Source organism: Tamandua tetradactyla, chromosome 20 (genome assembly GCF_023851605.1).
Source record: "Tamandua tetradactyla isolate mTamTet1 chromosome 20, mTamTet1.pri, whole genome shotgun sequence".
NCBI lineage: Eukaryota > Metazoa > Chordata > Mammalia > Pilosa > Myrmecophagidae > Tamandua > Tamandua tetradactyla.
Genome location: NC_135346.1, coordinates 42,527,983 through 42,550,293, shown reverse-complemented (window position 1 = coordinate 42,550,293; position 22,311 = coordinate 42,527,983). Strand labels below are relative to the sequence as shown.

At 36.3% G+C, this 22,311-nt stretch overlaps 1 protein-coding gene and 1 non-coding gene across 3 annotated transcripts in view; both read left to right on the top strand.

Annotated features, from left to right (window-relative positions):
* GABRB2 (gamma-aminobutyric acid type A receptor subunit beta2) overlaps positions 1-22,311 on the top strand; it is a 245,582-nt gene that overhangs the window by 192,891 nt on the left and 30,380 nt on the right. Inside the window, exons 6-8 of one of the 2 annotated variants that reach the window (XM_077138087.1) lie at positions 10,607-10,744; positions 13,018-13,170; positions 16,630-16,874. In XM_077138087.1, the coding sequence (XP_076994202.1) occupies positions 10,607-10,744; positions 13,018-13,170; positions 16,630-16,874 (536 nt within the window). The remainder of the gene's footprint in view (positions 1-10,606; positions 10,745-13,017; positions 13,171-16,629; positions 16,875-22,311) is intronic. The other variant, XM_077138088.1, reaches the window with a different exon arrangement.
* Positions 9,105-9,295, top strand: LOC143665055 (U2 spliceosomal RNA). The gene has a single exon (XR_013166731.1). It is a non-coding gene; the product is annotated as a U2 spliceosomal RNA (small nuclear RNA).

The window sequence follows — 22,311 nt, the reverse complement described above, 5'->3', positions numbered from 1 at the left end:
AATGTCAATGGACTGAATTCCCCAATCAAAAGACATAGATTGGCAGAATGGATTAAAAAACAGGATCCTTCTATATGCTGTCTACAGGAAACACATCTTAGACCCAAAGATAAACATAGGTTGAAAGCGAAAGGTTGGGAAAAGATATTTCATGCAAATAACAACCAGAAAAGAGCAGGAGTGGCTATACTAATATCCAACAAATTAGACTTCAAATGTAAAACAGTTAAAAGAGACAAAGAAGGACACTATATACTAATAAAAGGAACAATTAAACAAGAAGACATAACAATCATAAATATTTACGCACCGAATCAGAATGCCCCAAAATACGTGAGGAATATACTGCAAACACTGAAAAGGGAAATAGACTCATATACCATAATAGTTGGAGACTTCAACTCACCACTCTCATCAAGGGACAGAACATCTAGACAGAGGATCAACAAAGAAATAGAGAATCTGAATATTACTATAAATGAACTAGACTTAATAGACATTTATAGGACATTACATCCCACAACAGCAGGATACACCTTTTTCTCAAGTGCTCATGGATCATTCTCAAAGATAGACCATATGCTGGGTCACAAAGCAAGTCTTAACAAATTTAAAAAGATTGAAATCTTACACAACACTTTCTCGGAACATAAAGGAATGATGTTGGAAATCAATAATAGGCAGAGTGCCAGAAAATTCACAAATACGTGGAGGCTCAACAACACACTCCTAAACAACGACTGGGTCAAAGAAGAAATTGCAAGAGAAATTAGCAAATACCTCGAGGCGAATGAAAATGAAAACACAACATATCAAAACTTATGGGACGCAGCAAAGGCAGTGCTAAGAGGGAAATTTATTGCTCTAAATGCCTATATCAAAAAAGAAGAAAAGGCAAAAATTCAGGAATTAACTATCCATTTGGAAGAACTGGAGAAAGAACAGCAAGCTAACCCCAAAGCAAGCAAAAGGAAAGAAATAACAAAGATTAGAGCACAAATAAATGAAATTGAAAACATGAAAACAATAGAGAAAATCAATAAGGCCAGAAGTTGGTTCTATGAGAAAATCAATAAGATTGATGGGCCCTTAGCAAGATTGACAAAAAGAAGAAGAGAGAGGATGCAAATAAATAAGATCAGAAATGGAAGAGGAGACATAACTACTGACCTCACAGAAATAAAGGAGGTAATAACAGGATACTATGAACAACTTTACGCTAATAAATACAACAATTTAGAGGAAATGGATGGGTTCCTGGAAAGACATGAACAACCAACTTTGACTCAAGAAGGCATAGATGACCTCAACAAACCAATCACAAGTAAAGAAATTGAATTAGTCATTCAAAAGCTTCCTAAAAAGAAAAGTCCAGGACCAGATGGCTTCACATGTGAATTCTACCAAACGTTCCAGAAAGAATTAGTACCAATTCTCTTCAAACTCTTCAAAAAAATCGAAGTGGAGGGAAAACTACCTAATTCATTCTATGAAGCCAACATCACCCTCATACCAAAACCAGGCAAAGATATTACAAAAAAAGAAAACTACAGACCAATCTCTCTAATGAATACAGATGCAAAAATCCTCAATAAAATTCTAGCAAATCGTATCCAACAACACATTAAAAGAATTATACATCATGACCAAGTAGGATTCATCCCAGGTATGCAAGGATGGTTCAACATAAGAAAATCAATTAATGTAATACACCATATCAACAAATCAAAGCAGAAAAATCACATGATCATCTCAATTGATGCAGAGAAGGCATTCGACAAGATTCAACATCCTTTCCTGTTGAAAACACTTCAAAAGATAGGAATACAAGGGAAGTTCCTTAAAATGATAGAGGGAATATATGAAAAACCCACAGCTAATATCATCCTCAATGGGGAAAAATTGAAAACTTTCCCCCTAAGATCAGGAACAAGACAAGGATGTCCACTATCACCACTATTATTCAACATTGTGTTGGAGGTTCTAGCCAGAGCAATTAGACAAGAAAAAGAAATACAAGGCATCAAAATTGGAAAGGAAGAAGTAAAACTATCACTGTTTGCAGACGATATGATACTATACGTCGAAAACCCGGAAAAATCCACAACAAAACTACTAGAGCTAATAAATGAGTACAGCAAAGTAGCAGGTTACAAGATCAACATTCAAAAATCTGTAGCATTTCTATACACTAGTAAGGAACAAGCTGAGGGGGAAATCAAGAAACGAATCCCATTCACAATTGCAACTAAAAGAATAAAATACCTAGGAATAAATTTAACTAAAGAGACAAAAAACCTATATAAAGAAAACTACAAAAAACTGCTAAAAGAAATCACAGAAGACCTAAATAGATGGAAGGGCATACCGTGTTCATGGATTGGAAGACTAAATATAGTTAAGATGTCAATCCTACCTAAATTGATTTACAGATTCAATGCAATACCAATCAAAATCCCAACAACTTATTTTTCAGAAATAGAAAAACCAATAAGCAAATTTATCTGGAAGGGCAGGGTGCCCCGAATTCCTAAAAACATCTTGAGGAAAAAAAACGAAGCTGGAGGTCTCGCGCTGCCTGACTTTAAGGCATATTATGAAGCCACAGTGGTCAAAACAGCATGGTATTGGCATAAAGATAGATATATCGACCAATGGAATCGAATAGAGTGCTCAGATATAGACCCTCTCATCTATGGACATTTGATCTTTGATAAGGCAGTCAAGCCAACTCACCTGGGACAGAACAGTCTCTTCAATAAATGGTGCCTAGAGAACTGGATATCCATATGCAAAAGAATGAAAGAAGACCCATCTCTCACACCCTATACAAAAGTTAACTCAAAATGGATCAAAGATCTAAACATTAGGTCTAAGACCATAAAACAGTTAGAGGAAAATGTAGGGAGATATCTTATGGATCTTACAACTGGAGGCGGTTTTATGGACCTTAAACCTAAAGCAAGAGCACTGAAGAAGGAAATAAATAAATGGGAACTCCTCAAAATTAAACACTTTTGTGCATCAAAGAACTTCATCAAGACAGTAGAAAGACAGCCTTCACAATGGGAGACAATATTTGGAAATGATATATCAGATAAAGGTCTAGTATCCAGAATTTATAAAGAGATTGTTCATCTCAACAACAAAAAGACAGCCAACCCAATTACAAAATGGGAAAAAGACTTGAACAGACACCTCTCAGAAGAGGAAATACGGATGGCCAAGAGGCACATGAAGAGATGCTCAATGTCCCTGGCCATTAGAGAAATGCAAATCAAAACCACAATGAGATATCATCTCACACCCACCAGAATGGCCATTATCAACAAAACAGAAAATGACAAGTGCTGGAGAGGATGCGGAGAAAGAGGCACACTTATCCACTGTTGGTGGGAATGTCAAAGGGTGCAACCACTGTGGAAGGCAGTTTGGCGGTTCCTCAAAAAGCTGAATATAGAATTGCCATACGACCCAGCAATACCATTGCTAGGTATCTACTCAAAGGACTTAAGGGCAAAGACACAAACGGACATTTGCACACCAATGTTTATAGCAGCATTATTTACAATTGCAAAGAGATGGAAACAGCCAAAATCTCCATCAACAGAAGAGTGGCTAAACAAACTGTGGTATATACATACGATGGAATATTATGCAGCTTTAAGACAAGATAAACTTATGAACCATGTAATAACATGGATGGACCTAGAGAATATTATGCTGAGTGAATCCAGCCAAAAACTAAAGGACAAATACTGTATGGTCCCACTGATGTGAACGGACATTCGAGAATAAACTTGAAATATGTCATTGGTAACAGAGTTCAGCAGGAGTTAGAAACAGGGTAAGACAATGGGTAATTGAAGCTGAAGGGATACAGACTGTGCAACAGGACTAGATACAAAAACTCAAAAATGGACAGCACAATAATACCTAATTGTAAAGTAATCATGTTAAAACACTGAATGAAGCTGCATCTGAGCTATAGGTTTTTGTTTTGTTTTGTGTTGTTTTGTTTTGATTTTACTATTATTACTTTTATTTTTTTCTCTATATTAACATTCTATATCTTTTTCGGTTATGTTGCTAGTTCTTCTAAACCAATGCAAATGTACTAAGAAATGATGATCATGCATCTATGTGATGATGTTAAGAATTAATGATTGCATGTGTAGAATGGTATGATCTCTAAATGTTGGGTTAATTTCTTTTTTTCCGTTAATTAAAAAAAAAAAAAAAAGAGAAGGGATAATTGGAGATGAAGGGATACAGACTGTACAACGGGACTGGATATAAAAACTCAGAAATGGACAGCACAATACTACCCAATTGTAATGCAATTATGTTAAAACACTGAATGAAGCTGCATGTGAGGTATAGGTTTTTTGTTTTTGTTTTTTTTGTTTTTTTTCTTTCTATTATTGTTTTAATTCTTATTCTGTTGTCTTTTTATTTCTTTTTCTAAATCGATGCAAATGTACTAAGAAATGATGAATATGCAACTATGTGATGTTATTAAGAATTACTGATTGTACATGTAGATTGGAATGATTTCTAATTGTTTTGTTAATTCTTTTTTTAATTAATAAAAAAAAAATCTATCAAGAAAAAAAAAAAAAAAAAAAAGAACTCATAGTTTATTTGTTATAGGAGATTGACCTTTTATCAGATAATTCAAATTAAATTTACGCATGTTCATAGAGGGTATTATGAGATCACTGAGGAGTGGCTCATCCCTAGAGTTTAAGGATAGCATAAAAGTTTTGCTTATTTGTCAAGACATTTCCTAATGGTCCTGTGGTTTTCAGGCCAAAAATTCCTCTGCAAGAACATCCTGCCCACTATCCCTTAAAAAAAGAGTCCTCAGCTGACCCTATCGCAATGAGGGTTAAGCTGGCAAAGTCCAGACAAGTTCTTGCAGCACTCAGCCAGGCCTTTACTTCCTCTGTCACCCCTTATTAGAGAGCAGATGGGTTGGTGTAACAGTTGATGGGATTTTATTGCACAGCTGTGCATATCTCCTTGGCCATTCAATTGGCCTTGTTAATTTAAACATCTTCCATTACCACTCTTGAGTTAACAAACTCCCCACTTCCTGCCAGGGAGCATTACTCCATTTAAACTGTAGGTTTGGCTGCCTCTGGAGACTACTGCGGCACATTGGTTTCCAAAATTGATCAGCACAGAGAATGCCATTACCAGGGGGGCTGTGGCTGCTCAAAGGATATTTTCGTTTACCTCAGGAATAATAATATATATTTTAAAAGTTAGCAACATCGGGGCATTTTCTTTGACACAGGAGCCTTTGCTCTACATTGGTAATTGGTTTCAGCCCCTTTTAAGGACTGGTACTAGCAGGACCCCCTTTATTTTACTCTGGGGCCAGTGCACGGGAATTCTACAAAGAGAGAAGTGGTCTTTAAAGTACACTATCTGAAATTTTACTTGATTAAGATAAATGTTCTATTCCCTTATATTAGGAGATTTCAGTTTTTAAAAATGGTAATTAAACAAACGAATAGGTTATCTTTGATGCGATTCGAACACTGGGCCGTGACTTGTCCTTTCTAGGATCCCACTAGGTAATCAAGTTTAACCTATCCTAGACCAATTCATTTGAGCCACTGGAAGTCTAGAAATGATTTGACAGGAGAACATTTGTGTCTAACAACCAATTTAAGGGGCAGAGTGAAGAATAAGACACAATTAAGGAGTCAGAGCAATCACTCAGAGTGCCTTTGAAACACCTGCCTTTCTGACTTGAGATTTGTGGTTGACACGTGCATCTCCCTCTCCCACTTGAAAAATCCCCAGGACTTTCATTGGAGTTGACTGTACTCAGTTCTGTCCATCTGCACAGTCTATGGGTCTCTCCGTGGAGTTGAGTCCATTCTAATTATGGACTGATGGACTTACAATTGTAGACACTGGACTTAGTCATGAGAAGAATGCTTGCCTTCTCACTGAACATTCCATCATACTGCTTCCCTGAAGTGTTTGCCTGCCTTGCTCCATTAAAAAGCAGTTTGACCTCTTTTTATTGCAAATGTTTTTATCTTCCCCTGGAAACTTTTTTGGAGGAAAAATAGTTCAAGCCATTGAAAAACAAGATTCAATTTTATGGGACTCTGGGCCTCCTCAGGTGCTTAGCTGGCTTTCTGGGGAACATAACTTAAGAGCGCTGTGAATAGTTTCCCTAAAATTTGTAAATAACTCCACCATTTAATGGAATAATTGTACGTGGTTGGGTATTTTGTTTATTTGAACATAAGAAAAAAACTTACCTGTCCAAATAGGTTTAGGAAATGCCAGGGGTAAATAAAATTAAACAGGATTCCTTATGCTTTTCTGCATTAATGTTTTATAACTCTGTAAGAAGGACCAAAATGTGCAGTGTTTCCCAAATATATTGACTGTAGAACTCTTTTGTGTGAAGCACATCACAGGATTAATGCTCCTCAGAGCACACTTTGGGGAACGTGCCTTTGGAGGAGTGGGCTTCAAAGTGAGGCATATGCATCCTGTGGAGGGCTGTGAAAAATGAACATTCAGGCTCAGTATCTAAGTATAGACATTTCTATTTCTATTTTCTCACCCACGTTTTAATAATAACTACTTATAGACTGATAATAATATCCACAAAACAATCTAAATGCTAATATGGGGGTATATGTTAATTTTTACAATGAGGTATTTGATTCAAAAAGTTTTGAAAGTGCTGTGATAGACAGGAAAAGGGCAAAATTTAAGATAGGATGATCTATAAAAATGTGAACTAGCCATGACTGGAGTGGACTACCCAAATAATGCTGACCTATAATTCTTAGTCATCACAACCCGTTTAAATCTGTCCCACCGCGTTCACCAGCTGAATCTGTCAAAGCCCGAATAGTTCTCCCAGTTCGTGGTGGTCCTACCTGGACATGGTTCATGAAGACCCTGAGGAAGCCACGATGATGCAGTGAATTTCTTGCCACTTTCCATTTGAGGGTAAAATGCAGGTGTGTGGGAGTGTGAGGGTAGCTTGGTGATAGAATTCTCGCCTGCTGTGCAGGAGACCCAGGTTCGATTCCCGGCCCATGCACTTCCCAAAAACAGACAAAACAAGGAAATAAACAAAAACTCAACAAATGGTGCTGCAATAAGGGGATACTGGAAAAAGAATGAAATTAGGCCCCACCATACAGCATACAAAAAAAAAAAAGATAAAAAAATGCAGGTTGTGTGTAGACAGATGCCTATGGTGATGGAGAAGGCAGAGATAAACTACTTATCTGAAGGAACCAGGTTGGCTGAATATGCCATATTCCAGTCGTGGCAGCTAAGAGTGGCTCTACCTGGACATCAATCCATGGTAAATCTGTCATTTTGATCAGTAGTCCAGACTATTGGGGCTATAGAATTAGAAGGATGAAAGTTCCAAATGCAGCTATACAATTTATTAGAATGTACTCTTTGGCACTAAGCCTCTGTTTCTGAATCTGCAAAATGATGGTATTTATATCTACCTCAGAAATTGGTCATGGTATTTAAGTGAGACTATGGATTGAACACTTCCTAGTATTTAGTAAGGGCTCAAATAATGATAGCTGGGAATATAATGTTGATGTGTGATATTATTGATAATTTTAATACCATCTTATCTTTTCTGGCAGCAGAGTCTTCATTGGACAGGATGCCTGATACTAAGTCAAATCACTTAATATATGATTATTGCTATGTTAGTTACAATGGGAGATACCAAATACATAATTACCCTAGGACATTTACAAATCCAATTGAAGATAAAGTTTAAATATGTAGTGAAATAGGAATCTGTCACCTTTATTTCCCACTAGAGAAAAAAAATGTGCTGTTTATAATTCACTTTTTCTAAATGTTCTCACAGGGCACCTCTGTTTAATATGTTGGTACAGGTTTGTGTTTTTCCACAATAGAATCCTTCTAAAATGAAATATTTAGATAATAAAATAAGCATGTAGACTGACAGTAAAGATGGAAAAACACTTTTTAAAGTGCTATGTTATGTAATAAGATAATGTTAAAACTATGAGAATATGTTCAGTTATTAGGTAAATGTTTTCAAAATGGAATATCTGCTTTATAGATTTCACATAGTATATACTTCTACCACTATTTGAAAGCAAGCATATCTATTACTTATATCTCATAGCTTTTATACCTGTTAGAGTTATACATTTACAAAGGCTTGTAACACTTCATAGAGTCTTAATTCCTCCAAGTAAACTCCAATAAATATATATTTTGATTTGTTCATAATCCATCTGAATTTATTATGTGGGTTATTTTTTAAACGGTAATGCAAAATAATTTAATGACTCATATTCTGGATTTCCATGAATAAAATACAAAAGATGAGTTTAATTTTAAAATCATTAATGAGGACTTTCACTACATTTTCATTTACTTTTTGAAAGATATCTAATTATTTTTCACTCATTATTATGAGAGCCCTAAACACCAGGTCATATATTTTTAATATATTTTCTTTAAAATTTTTAATCCCTCTGAGAGATTGCTAAATATTCCTCCAGAGAAGATTCAAAGCAAAGAAAGAAAATGAGGTCTGCCTTGAACTAACCCTACACAGTTTCTTGAGCCTGTTTTGGAACTTGGCCATCCCTTGCGCTGTCATGGACTGGTGGTCTTTCATCTTCGAAAATCAGTGATGCAGTGCATACATTTACTTTCCATTTGCAATATTCTGTATTTGGTTAACCCAATATGAAGGCATGAATATTTGTTTTTTAAGACCAGCAGTGGTTACAAAGTATATGTGATATGCTGTTCCATTGCATCAGATTCTAAAAGCTTAGACATCAAAGTAAACTTCAAATTTTTGTTTTCAATTTCAAAACACTTTGAAGAGTTCTTATAGATATTGTTCAACAGCCCAGTTTCTCTTTGTGCATATGCTGACATGTTTTCATGACATAGCAATGAAATGATATGCCACTAAATAAGGATATTTCATCAATTTTTAATAATTCTTATCTTTCAAAAAACTATTAGCTAATTTTTTCGCAGTACTAAGCATCCGGATAACAACCATCCACATGTGCATTAAATAATTGTTTTATATCACCTCTCGGCCTTTTGGCTAAGATCAAGTGTAGTATCTGTTCTTATCAGTTTAATATCTGATACGTCCTCTATCTGAGGACAATATATTAAATGGATTTTTGGAATTAGGAGATGGAACAGGAGCTTGCTCCATCCACTCCATGCATCGACCTGATACTGCAGTACTTCCAGGAACAGTGCACCCCCTCGGGGGAACAATAAATGTATAAAAGGTTAAAAAAATTTATTTTATTAATCCAAAAATATTTACCATGCCTATTTTCTACCAGATACTACCTAGAATCACTGCAGTTCTGAACCCTTTTGATTACTTTCCCACAGGAACCCACAACAAAGCTGACAGGGTCAGCTCTCTAGCTCTCACTTCCCAACAATTCTTGATAATGTCTCAGCCTGTTAAACAACTATTAGGCTTCTTCTATATAACTTTATTAAACTAGCATAGATATTTATGTGCTTCTCCCTATAAAGAAGAAGGAAAGATGCTGGAAGCCCAGAAACGTGTTCTTTCTTAATTTAGACTTAGTACTCTGTTGGAAATTGTGAGGTTTTTTTTCTCATTCTCTTCATTTAAAAATAGATAAATTTTATTTTAAAACAAATTGGCATTTAGTTTCTCAGACACATAACGTGTTTTATATTTCCTGGTCAGTGGGAAAATTCTAGCTTTCGGGTCATTCGCCAAGACCTGGCGTCACATCTTTATGCAAACACTTAACAGTTGTATGATTTTTTGGAGAGTTATTTGAATTTCTCTGGGCCTTAATTTTCTCAACCATGAAATGAAGATAAAAACGAGCCAGCTCACAGCAGAGGTGCTCAGTGTTTAAAATGATATATATATATATATATAATTTGCTAATCTAAAAAAACGAGGATTTAATGAGATAATGAAAGTGAAGTGCTTTCTAGAGTTCCTTGTAATACAATGACAGCACTCAGTAAATAACTATAGTTATTTTAATCACATCGTAGTAGGTACACATTAGCTAACTGTTGAACAGACATTGTTCACTATACAGTCAAAATTTTTCCTAATATTCACTTCTCTTCCGACTTGAAGCTCAATATATTCTAAATTCGATCATTAGGTCTGTAGAGAGCTTGATAGCATTCAGTGCTATGCTGAATGTGCATCTTCTGTGCAGTCCAGGGTTGTATGATAATGTTTGAGAGAAGGAGGTTTCCAGTCAGATAAATCTAGGTTCAAGATCTCAATAAATCACTTCCTCGTTGCATGAGTTGCTAGAAGCCATTAACTTTTCTAAACCCCAGTTGCCTCATGCAAGTTGGCTAATACTTCCCTCATAGGACTGTCGTAAAGATTAAATGCAGTACTACACTTCAGGCTTAGAATGGTTCCTAGTACCTAACAACATTTCAGTATACTGTCGCTTTTGTTATTTCTGTCTTATTTCATCTTCTAAACTGTTATTCTTTCTGTTTGTTTGTTTGTTGTGTTGTGTGTATCTCTGTATGTGTATGTTTCCTTTTACAGATGGATATACAACCGATGACATTGAGTTTTACTGGCGTGGGGATGATAACGCAGTGACAGGAGTAACAAAGATTGAACTACCACAGTTCTCTATTGTAGATTACAAACTTATCACCAAGAAAGTGGTGTTTTCCACAGGTTTGTACCAAGGTTAAGGGAAAAGATCTTCCTCGCATTTTGTCGAAGGTATTCTCTTATATCAGGGTTGGGCCCCAGGGAATGACTGTGATTTTATATGAGTTAGATCTGTAAAGAACAAACAAACAAACAAAAAGCCTAACTCCAGTTTTGAACCCATTCAATTACTTTCCCTCAGGAATCCCCAACAAAACTGACAGGGTCAGCCCTACGTCTCTCATTTTCCAGAGATGATGCTAATTGTTAGAGACAGAAATAAAGAAATGGAGACCTGGGTTGCAGGGCCTGACTTGGGGGCTTTATGGCAGGAGGGAGTGGGCATTGCACCTTCTATTTCAATCCACGTCTCCCCAGCTTGCCATATGCCTTGGGTTTTCTTTGAGGTCGGATAAAGGAAATTTTGAAGAACTTCTCCTTAGTAGTCAGGAAGGAAGAGAATGAAAACGTTAACAGAGAGCTGGAATCCCATTCCCCAAAATTTATGCATTCTACAGTCCTTTAGTTTTATGGCTGAAGGCAAGTGCCATACGAAGCACTGTCATAAACAATGAGAATTTATTGGCTCACAGTTCTGAAGCATCATCATAGTGATGCTTTCGCACAGAAGACTGAGGCATGGCTGTTAGTGATCTTTGGTCCTTGGCTTTTCTGTTACTTAGTGTTACAGTGTTCTCTCCTGGCTTCCCGGTTCCACTGATTTCCAGCTCCTGGCTGCAGCCTGCGTTTCTCTCTCTTTCTCTCTCTCGCTCTGTCTCTCTCACACACACACACACACAGACACACACACACACACACACACACACACACACACACACACCCCTGCCCTTTAAGACCTTCAATAATAGGATTAAGATGCATCCTGATTCAGGTGAGCTATACCTTAACTGGAGCAATGTCATCAAATCATCCTTTTTACAAAGGGCTCATACCCACAGAAATGGATTAAGTTTAAAAACGTGTTTAAACTTAAAAACATGATCATAATTCTCTGAAACCTGCTGGGGATAGCCATGTCGCAGTTCGGTCTGATCACAATGAAGTTCTCTAAAAGCACTAGGGTGCTAGGTTTCCACACTTTCCTGAATAAGTAGCTTTACCTCCTGTTTTGGAGCTAAAAGCTCTTCCAGCTGTTGAAATTATCTCAAAATGCCTTCACCATCGAACCCTTCTAGGATTGAGACTTTTTATTGTGAGTCATGGTTCATGCAACACACTTTATTACATTTCTCATAAAAAAAGATTATAAGCCCACAGGAATATCTCTCTTTATGTTTTCCATATTGAAAGGAATCTCTCAGGCACAGATGTAGCTAATAATGTAACCACAGATTTTGAATTGTCCTGCTGCTAAGGATTCAGCCACTTTGTGTCCCTACAAACTATCTGTAGCAAGAACTTCAAAGTAGCCTTTAGCTTTAGTAAAAGAACAACAGAAACTTTTCCTAAATTTGAAGTCCTCTGAACCCTTCCGACCCTATGGAAATGAATTCCTACTTATATTCCTATTTTAACATTAAGACACTTAGTTTTGCCCAAGAAAGCTAGGCATGGCCTCCTTTCAATTAGTGAGAATTTTTCTTTATCGTGGTGAATCTTTTATGTTCTAAGACTGTGTTCTCTTTCATATTTTCTTTGAAGAGTAATTACCCAGATCACCACCATCAAAGGACCTACCCTTCATGAAATTGATTCTTTAAATTTTATCTCCCACAAATATTTCTCAAGAACAGTGATTCTCTAACTTTTGGTGGATTAGGGATTGCCTTAGAATTCTGATGAAAACTGTGAAATTAGAAAACAGATGTGCACGCATAAGAATCCACACAAAATTTCAGTGGATTCCTGCACTCCCTAATGCCTTAAATCTATTGGGGATTTGAAAATGCATCCTGTGACTTTTGAAGAGACTTCTGTTACGATTGAGCATGCAATCTTATTTTTGTGTAGGACAAAACTTAAGGGCTGGACTTGCTGAGGAGCAACTGAGAGGATAGACAAAAGGTCTGTCCCCAGCAGCCTTATTATCACAATTACTGAGAATGAGTATCTTTGATGGGATTATTTTGATTATGGGCAAGTCCAGGATGGATTCAATAATGCATATCTCTTGCTGGTTGCAAACCCAGTATTCTCAGACTACTTTTGCAAAAAAAAGTGTCCTTCACCAGGAGCTAAAATTTAATTGAAGAAGATAAACTCTTTGAAGTATTTAAAGGAAAATATCCGGTAAATATTAACTGAGTAATAATGATGTTCTAAACTTGCCTCTCTAGGTTCCTATCCCAGGTTGTCCCTAAGTTTTAAACTGAAGAGAAACATCGGTTATTTTATCCTGCAGACATACATGCCTTCCATCCTGATCACCATTCTCTCCTGGGTCTCCTTTTGGATTAATTATGATGCCTCTGCTGCGAGGGTGGCATTAGGTAGGTTATTTTCCAACTGTTTGTCGAGTTGGACTGTGTGTGTGTGTTGTCCTCACCCTGGAATTTGTGATGCATGAAGAGACCATTCACATTACAAGAACTTGATTGTGAGACTTTTGGTGATCTGATGCAGCATTAAATCAATTAGACACGAAACTCTTGCATGTCAAAATTAGTTAACTGCACAGCTGTTGGTAGTTTTAATGAAATTAGTCCCATCACTTTGATATTTTTATTGAAGCAAATTTCATGGAATATTGCTTGTATAAAATTGTTCAGTTTGTGTCTGTGCTCCTTTACCTGAGAAGAGCTCCCGTTTGTATTGTTTTTCTTTTTCTGAGCAGAAACAATGAAAGGTCATGTGTAGCTAATGGATAAGCAGAAAAAAGTCTAAAGTCTTATTAACATCTTGGAGTAGCATGGCAGAGGGCAGGAGATAACGAAGTAAGGATGTGGTAAAGTTGTTCATGGCACTGCTCATTTTATGCCTCATTTTTGTGTTATAACACCAAAGGAGGAAAATAGATTATATTTTCTGAGAATTTGTATGTTGTTCATTTAGATATCACAAATTAATGAACTTTAATAGAGTCTTTATTTTGAGTTCTAACTGTTCCCTTTAAAATGTTGAATTAAATCCTCCACTATTTCAATCATTATTCCTTAGAAAAGTCATTCATTTATTCATTCAGCAAATATGTGTTAAACATCTACTATGTGCCATATATTCTAGGCTGTAGAGATACATGAGTGCCCTTCTATCAGTAGTAGACGGAAAATAAATTTAATAACTATGCAATTATATAATATGTTATAGAAGGAAATGAAACAAGATAAGGAGGATTGGACTTGCCAGGGGTATAGTCTAGAATCATCAGTATATGCCTCACTTAAAAGTTATCATTTGGACAAAGACTTAAAGAAGAAAGAAGGAATTATGTAGAAATGTGGATGAGGCTATTCCAGGCTACTGCAGAGACCCTGAGGTGGGAACATGCCAAGCATGTGCAAGAAACAGTGAGGAGACAAATGAAAGCTTAGGTGAGTGAATGCAGGGAAAAAATAGCAGAAGACAGTATCAGGGAGAGGAAACTAAAAGATCATGAAGGGTTTCGCAGGCCATATAAAGATCTTACTTTTATTCTGAGTCAAATAGAGAACCATTTAGCAAAAAAGTGGCATAGTTTGATTTCAGTTGTAAAGGGATCACTTTCACTACTGTATTGAGATCAGATCAGCAGAGCTCGAAGGGAGAAGTAATGAATGCCCTCCCAGGCTGAGTCAAGTCCCCTTTGATGTATATGTATCTAAGATAGATAGATAGATAGATAGATAGATAGATAGATGGATGGATGGATGGATGGATGGATGGATGGATGGATGGATGGATGGATGGATGGATGCATGCATGGATGCATGGATGGATGGATGGATGGACGGACGGATGGACAGACGGACAGACGGATATATAGACTACCCCCATCCCCACCCTAGCTTTTACATTACCATGGAACTCCAGCAGTTATATTTACATTTATTTGATTATTTGACCAATGTCCTTTTTCCTCATAGTACTGAAAGAACCACTGTGAAAGGTCCATATCTGGTTTTGCTTCCATTATATCTGTAGTGTCTTATACAGTAAATGGTGCTGAGTAAATAAAGGAATGTAGGAAGTTTGCAGATATCCTATTTTTTTTAAAAAAAATCTGTTACCTATTTTATGTCTGTTCTAGTAGTAGTAAATAATCTATTGGCTTTTTAAAATGAATTTTTAAATTTTCTTTTTATGTTAGCAATTTAAGTAGAATTTAGATAGTCAAATCAGTAATGTCAGTTTTATTACATACATGGCGTAGAATATTCTATGGTTGAAATAATGAAGAGAAAGATGAAGTTGGAAAATGCTTTGAAATGACTAACATTGTAAGGAAGATATATAGATATATAGAACTGCAGAACATCTTGATCTGAAGCAAGAACAGAGTTTTTCTGATCACGTGTGGTATCAGATGCTCAAATTTATTTCCTCTGTAGCTGTTTCATGTGCATATATAAAAACAAATAAAATGAAAAATTATGGTCTTGTTCGAGAAGTAAAAGTAAATTGAAAACTGTCCCAATAAATCATAAAATGGAAACCTAATCTCCTGAATGTGGTACTGGGCAATGTTGAAAGACATAAGCTCCGGAGTCAGAGAGGACCTGGTTCAAAGGGTGCCCCTACAACTTCCCATTTGCATTATCTTGACCTCTGAGCTTTGTCTATTTTTGTATTACCCTTTTGCTATAGAGGTGTACCTCAGGCTATTCAGGACTCTTGACTTCCGATGCTTTTCTCAGCCTAACTTGGCCTGTCTCTCCAGTTAAAGCTTTGAGGGGAACTACTGCTCGTGGCCAGAGGCCACTCAGCTGAACAAACAATTGTAGCCTGATCCAGGGTGGCATTTCCCATGAAGAATTGTATAGTACTTCCATATTACATATTTTGGCATTATATGCTTGGTTGATCAATCCAGAAAAAAAGAGATGTGACTCCTTCTTCCCTATTACCTTCCACCTCCAGTTTCCAAATGTTGACAATATACTTCCATATTGTCTGTTTAATTCATTTATTTCAATATTATTGCTCCTATTTTAATTGAACTTCCCTTCATCACTAACTTGAATTATTCTGAATGCCTCTCCACTAGTATTTTTTATTCCATCGTGCATTCTACTCCTCCATTCTACACGCTGCTATCATAGCAATTGCCCTAAATTCAATTTGAGTATGTGCCTCCCTGCTTGAAGCTCATCAGTGGCTCCACATTGCCTTTTAATTTAAGCCCATGTTCCCACTTGGTCTCTGTGAATACGTTTCTCCATCATGCAGCCCATGCTTAAGTCTCTGCTTTTCTGCTAACTTTTCTCTTCATGTTCTAGGAAGTATCCACACTGACCTTCTTGAGATTCCATTATTGAACCTCACACCTAAAAGTTTGTCTTCATTTACAAAGCTCTCCGTACCACCAAAGCCCTTGGTACTGCCATCACTTTTGACCTCCCATCTCTTCTTGCCTTGACTCCCACTCATTCTCCAGGGCTAAACTAAGAAGAGTCCACTTCCTGTTTTCTTCTGCACCGTACTACAAAGCTGCACTAGAGTTCCGCCATATTCTCAACCCTCACCCTGCATATGTATCTAGCATACCATTTAATTCACATTTCTGGTTCCCCACTAGATTTATAAGTATGTAAATATAATTGAAAAAATATTCCATAATGACTGGTATTCACAGTAAAGTAATGGTTTTGTACATCTCCTGGGCTAATAGTAAGGCTTAGTATACATTAGATGCACAATCAGTATTTTTGACATACGTGAATAAGTAAATGAGTGCAATTAACCTTTCCAGAATTTATGAGAGCAGCAAGGAAAGAGGGATACTATTATTCTAACCCTCTCATTTTTTTCAGGCATCACAACTGTCCTTACAATGACCACGATCAACACCCACCTCCGGGAAACTCTCCCTAAAATTCCCTATGTGAAGGCCATTGACATGTACCTGATGGGGTGCTTTGTCTTTGTTTTCATGGCCCTTCTGGAATATGCTCTTGTCAACTACATCTTCTTTGGGAGGGGACCCCAACGCCAAAAGAAGGCAGCTGAGAAGGCTGCTAGTGCCAACAATGAGAAGATGCGCCTGGATGTAAATAAGGTAAATTTAGAGGGCGAGCCCTCCTTGCTTTTTAAACTCATAGAAAAATGCTAGCAATATAAACTAAAGTCCTTGTCTAAACATAAGGAAATCGAGACCCATGGAAAAAAATGGAAAATTTTCCCAAATCACACAGATAAGTTGTGATGGAGGCACAATTAGGGCCCAGATCTGTGACCCAACATTTTGATGCATTTTTCATTAATGCAGAGTTGCCCAAACCTTAGTCATCTGACCACCTTTATGATTTTTTCCATATGACTCTAGTATATGTTTTTATTTTATTTTTTTTTATATTTGTTCACTTTATTTAAATGTATATATATAAAGGAAACTTTTCACTCCACCAGGATTACTTCCAAAAATACTGGAAGATATCTTCTTACTATACATGAAAAATACAAAGGGTTGTTAAATTCCATACTGCCTAATGAACACTCTAGACCTAAGTTCTGTGTTAATCTTGCTAAAAAGGAAGATCAGCAAGTAGGACACGTTAAAAGCCCACCTGTTACAAACTGACACTTTCTCCTTGAAGTAATCAGAAGACTAGAAAGAATAGTAGAGGGGAAATGAGAGGAATAATTTTTCTAATTAAGTGACACAATATCACTGAATACCTTACACGTGTGCCATTTAAAATCACTGAAGCACCTGACCGTACCAGACCTCTATCTTGCTTAATTCAGGCATGATCAAAGAACAATTGCCCACACAATTTCAAACCTAGTTTATTTTTAGAGCATTAATTTTCAACCTTAGATGCCCATTGGAATGATCTGGAGAGCATTTAAAAATACTGAAACCTGGGCTCCTTCCCCAGATATTCTGAGTTAATTGTTCTGGGGTATGCCTGGGAGTTCCGTTTTGTTTTTGTTTTTTTTTTAAGTTTTCCAGGTTATTTTAACTGGCAGCTAGGATTGAAAACCAACACCACTTTGTGGCTTTGACAACAATCCCAGTGAGCGTCTTCCAAAATGTCACTTCACCTGGCTTCCTGTTATAAAACTTTCTGCACTAAACAACATTTATGGATTGTATTTTCATGTAGTCAAAAGGAAGACTCTTCAGAACAGACAAAACAAACAAGATCTTGTTTTAATGACTGCCCTCAATAATGTTTATAAAGCAGTGTGAGATATTGGATTCAATAAATACTGGTGAAAAAAACTAAGACACCAGTAACACCTCTCAAATACCCGTAATGAGTAACCATAGGATTAATTAAATATTTCACCCAATGTTTTATTATTTAAACTCAAGAATAGCACATCATGAACATTCTCTACCATTGACTTTTATTTGTACAAACCCTATGGAAGCTTCTGACTCACTGATGTTTTCCATATACATATATATATATATATATATATATATATGAAGAAATCTGTTATTTGATATAGAACCATTCTCTAATCAAAGGTACTTCTTTCTCAGGAGACATATTTGTGAGGATGCAAATTTTATGTATAGCCCTTGAAAGCCAGTGAACCCTGGAGTTTAAGAAATTGTCGATTTCACTGTGATCCCAAGGTTTCACTTCTTGGAATTATTGGAATCTGTCAGTGGATTCCAATTTACCATGATGGTGCTCGGGCTAACAAATAAGGGTGTACTGTTTCAAATCCATTGTACTATTTTCCTAATAAAGAAAATAAAATGAATAAATAATTTAAATTATCTCATAGAACTGTAGTTTGAGATGAATTTAAATCAATTGCCTGATGCATGGCTGACTTAATAATATCCGATATATTTTCACTTCCATCTACCCTATTTTTTTTTCATTAAAATTTGCATATAAATGATAAATTTAAGACACAGAGCGGTGGATGTTTTATAGCAAACTGAACCAGAAGAGTGTCAGATAGTTTCAAATCCATGTGTAGAGGTGGAATAGAGAAAAGTTGCCAAGGCAGGTACGCTGTAGTGGTGAAAAACCTATCCTGTTAGCTGAAGGTGGATCCTACAAATCAGGTCCTAGAATGTGAGAGCTTAAAGAGGTTTTCTAAAGATCTTCTAGTTCAGGGGTTCTCAAAATAGGGGCAATTTTGTCCCCCACCCCACCCTTGCCCCACCCCCCAGAGGACACTGGGCAATATCAAAGATATTGTTGGTTGCTCCAAGTGGGCAAGTGCTACTGGCATCTATGGGCAGAAGTCAGAGACGCTTCTAAACCTAAGACAGTCCTCACAACAAAGAACTTTTCAGCCCTAAACATCAGCAAAACAGAGGTTGCAAAACCCTGCTGTAATCCAATCCCCCAGTTTCAAACATGAGAAATTGAGGGCAAGAAAAATATGATGCCTGTCCTATTTTTGAAACTCTTTGCTGAAACAGTTTTCTCCATTTTCTTTGATCAGGATGCCCAACACTTGAGACATCATGTATTATGATTTAGCACAGTAGGGTCAAAAAAAGTATTTTGGAGTTAATCAGGCCTGATGTTTTCTCCCATTTAATAATGTGGGGCTGTAGACAAGTGATTCATCCTCTCTGGCAACTTTAGTTTCCTCCTCTGTAAAATAAGGCTCAAATCCTCTCTCATAATGTTGTTAATGATGATTATTTCTGATAATGTCTAAAGAGGATAACGTAGTTCCCAGTACATGGCAAACACTTTAGTGGTAAATATTGATAAAAACCACCTTAAATACTGAAAATGGCAGGAATTATTACTTTTTTTAATATGAAACTTAGAGTCTCCAGAACTATTTGTGCTGTTTGCATGTGTGTTTTACATGCTCTAGCATGTAGAATGCCATCCGTCCCTAAAAGAGAATGCTATCGAGTGAGCAATTTTTCATGAAAAGTTTTAAGGTCAAAGCAAAGCAATCTTGTTTCAATAGGTAATAGCTGTAAACTCTATAGCAAAACAGCTATTTAGATTGATTAAATTAAAACAAAATTAAATTAAACCAAAAACATTTCAAATCCCTAATTTCTTTTTTAATCCAACATGAAAGTTAAAGGAGATTTACCTTGGTTTCTGACTGATTGCACAATGCCCACTTTTGTGTCAGCATCATGAATAATGCCACTCTATTTCTTATCAAGTGTCCCTCTTTTCAACTATAGTTCTAAAGTCATTTTTCCCTCCAAAGATTGGACACATATAATCAGCTTAGCATTGCTGGCTGCTCTGGGAAATTCATTTGCTTGGAGAGGGACTGAATTTTTCACCTCCTTTTACTACAATGGAAAGGAGGTAGAAGCTGTATGTTAGAGCTTCTAAAGTGATTTTTAAACTGTGTTTCTGTACTGAAATCAGGAAGGTGGGAGCTCATTGCTATTTCAATAGCCAGACTTCCATCATGTTTTCCAATCTCTTTTCTATATTAGTTTCCCATCAGTTTTTATTTCAAGAAGGGAATCTGCGGCTCTGAAAAACAATTCTTATCCTGTCATTTAACTGGTGCAGAAACTAGGGCTCTTAAAGAAGGTGAAATGGTCAAGATTGCAAAAGGAAAGTTGAAATTCCTGAGACTTGATCTGGGTTTTATTGTCTTTATGCAGTGTACTTATCACTATGCTCGCAAGTGTAACAAACAAAAAATAGCTGATTCCACATTAACCCATATGTATTCAGCTCAGTTGGCCTCTCCTTGACAAACCCCACAGACTAGCACACAAGTCAAGCCAGTGTCACTTTTAGTTGCCTTTATGTTAAAAATTAATTTGCAAAACATCAAGATTTTTTAAAGATAAACTTCAAATCAATAAGAGGTCTCCAAAATATTTTTTTTTCCCCAGCTGTCCTCTAGAGTGGTTCAAAAAATATAATCTCTATCCAAGTGTTAGGAGAAGTCTCCCTGTTCTCCTTTGCATCTTTCTATTTGTCTCTTTTTCCTTATAGAATTTACTTTTGATTGATTTTACCCACTATTCTTGCTTATTCTTTCCTTTTCAGCTTTTTTCTTTTAAGCTTTATGTTGTTCCCCTCTTTATTTCCCTGCCAATTACCTATTTGAGAAGTTAGTCATTCTTGTCTTTTTACCATCTGGATTCTTGCATATATGAAAAGCCTCTGAATTCATATTGTATTGAAAGACCCATAACCACTAGTTTTCCAAAGAAATCTGCTCCAAAGAGATTTCCATTGAAGGTTGTTTTTATTCTGCTTTCGCGGATGTTATGAGTTTCTCTGCTGTCCTTATCCATTGCGCTTAACCTTTTGAAATGTAAAGCCACTAAGGTTCTTTTAATCTATTTACTTCTAGTACCTGGAATTCAATTTTCTAAAAATAGTACATGAAAAACAAAAACACAACTAATTAGAATCCCCATTATCTGTTAGCAGTTGGTCTTTTCTTGTGTTATCAAAAGACCAGTTAAATTTATCTATATCCAAAATACTTTAACCAGGGATTCTAATCTAGTGGCATCAGTCGATTTAATTAGCACATTCTCTACTTTGTCTTCCAGATTTTTTATAAAGATATTAAACAAAATGGGACCCAATATCGATCCTTGTGGGACCCTACTGGAAACCTCTCCCCAACTAGACGGACTACCAATTACGATTTCTCTCTGTATACGGTTAGATAGCCAGTTTTTAATCCATTTATTTGTATTTCTGTTGGAGCCAATTTGTTTAGCTGTTCCCTTTAAAATATTGTATGGGGGGTCTTTGTAGATGACCTATGTACGTGTATCCACAGGAACTCGGGGGAAAAGTTCAATGTTTTCATGTGATACTAGTGGGTTTTAGCTGGTTTTTCTGTGTTGTTGTTGTTTTGTTTTGTTTTTTTGTTTTTAACACAGCTTTGGTGACCTTATGCGACAGTATTCCATTCATGTATTATTCTTGTGTTAGAGAAAGAAGCCAAATGGGTCATATTTCAACATTTCTTTTCGTTTTATTGAGGTGAAAATGTCATCTACTCTGGGCCCTTTGTAGTTTTCTTGTCGTTGTATTTCTTTTTGTTAGCTGGGTAGGTGAAGTACGCATTTCTTCTATTGGTTGGATTGGAATTCAGGCACCTATATATTTTCTGTTGTAGGTTATTAAACCGTGTCTAAGAATGTTATCCGTGCATCAAGTCCTTGTTGATTTATATTCAAATTATATTATCTTTGCAGACCCATTGCTATAATAGATAAGTAAAAATAATGGAGATTGTGCCTTGTCAAAATGCCTCACTTAAATGAATTTCAAAGAAGTCTATTACTAGCCAATACTTATAGTTTCTGAATCTTCATGTGTTTGCAATTCTTACTTGTTAAATGTTATTCTCGCCAAATTGAAAGATGATGATAATTGTCACCATTCCAACTTATCCAGTACTTTGTCTCTAAATCCACTTTCTGATTTCTGTTTCTTTGTGAGGCACTGAATGGTATTGAATATTTGTGAATCTTTCCTATAAGGGCTTGATGCCAGATAAGTTTTCAATAATGTATCTTCTAAGTATCAAATTCTTAATTTAATTGCTCA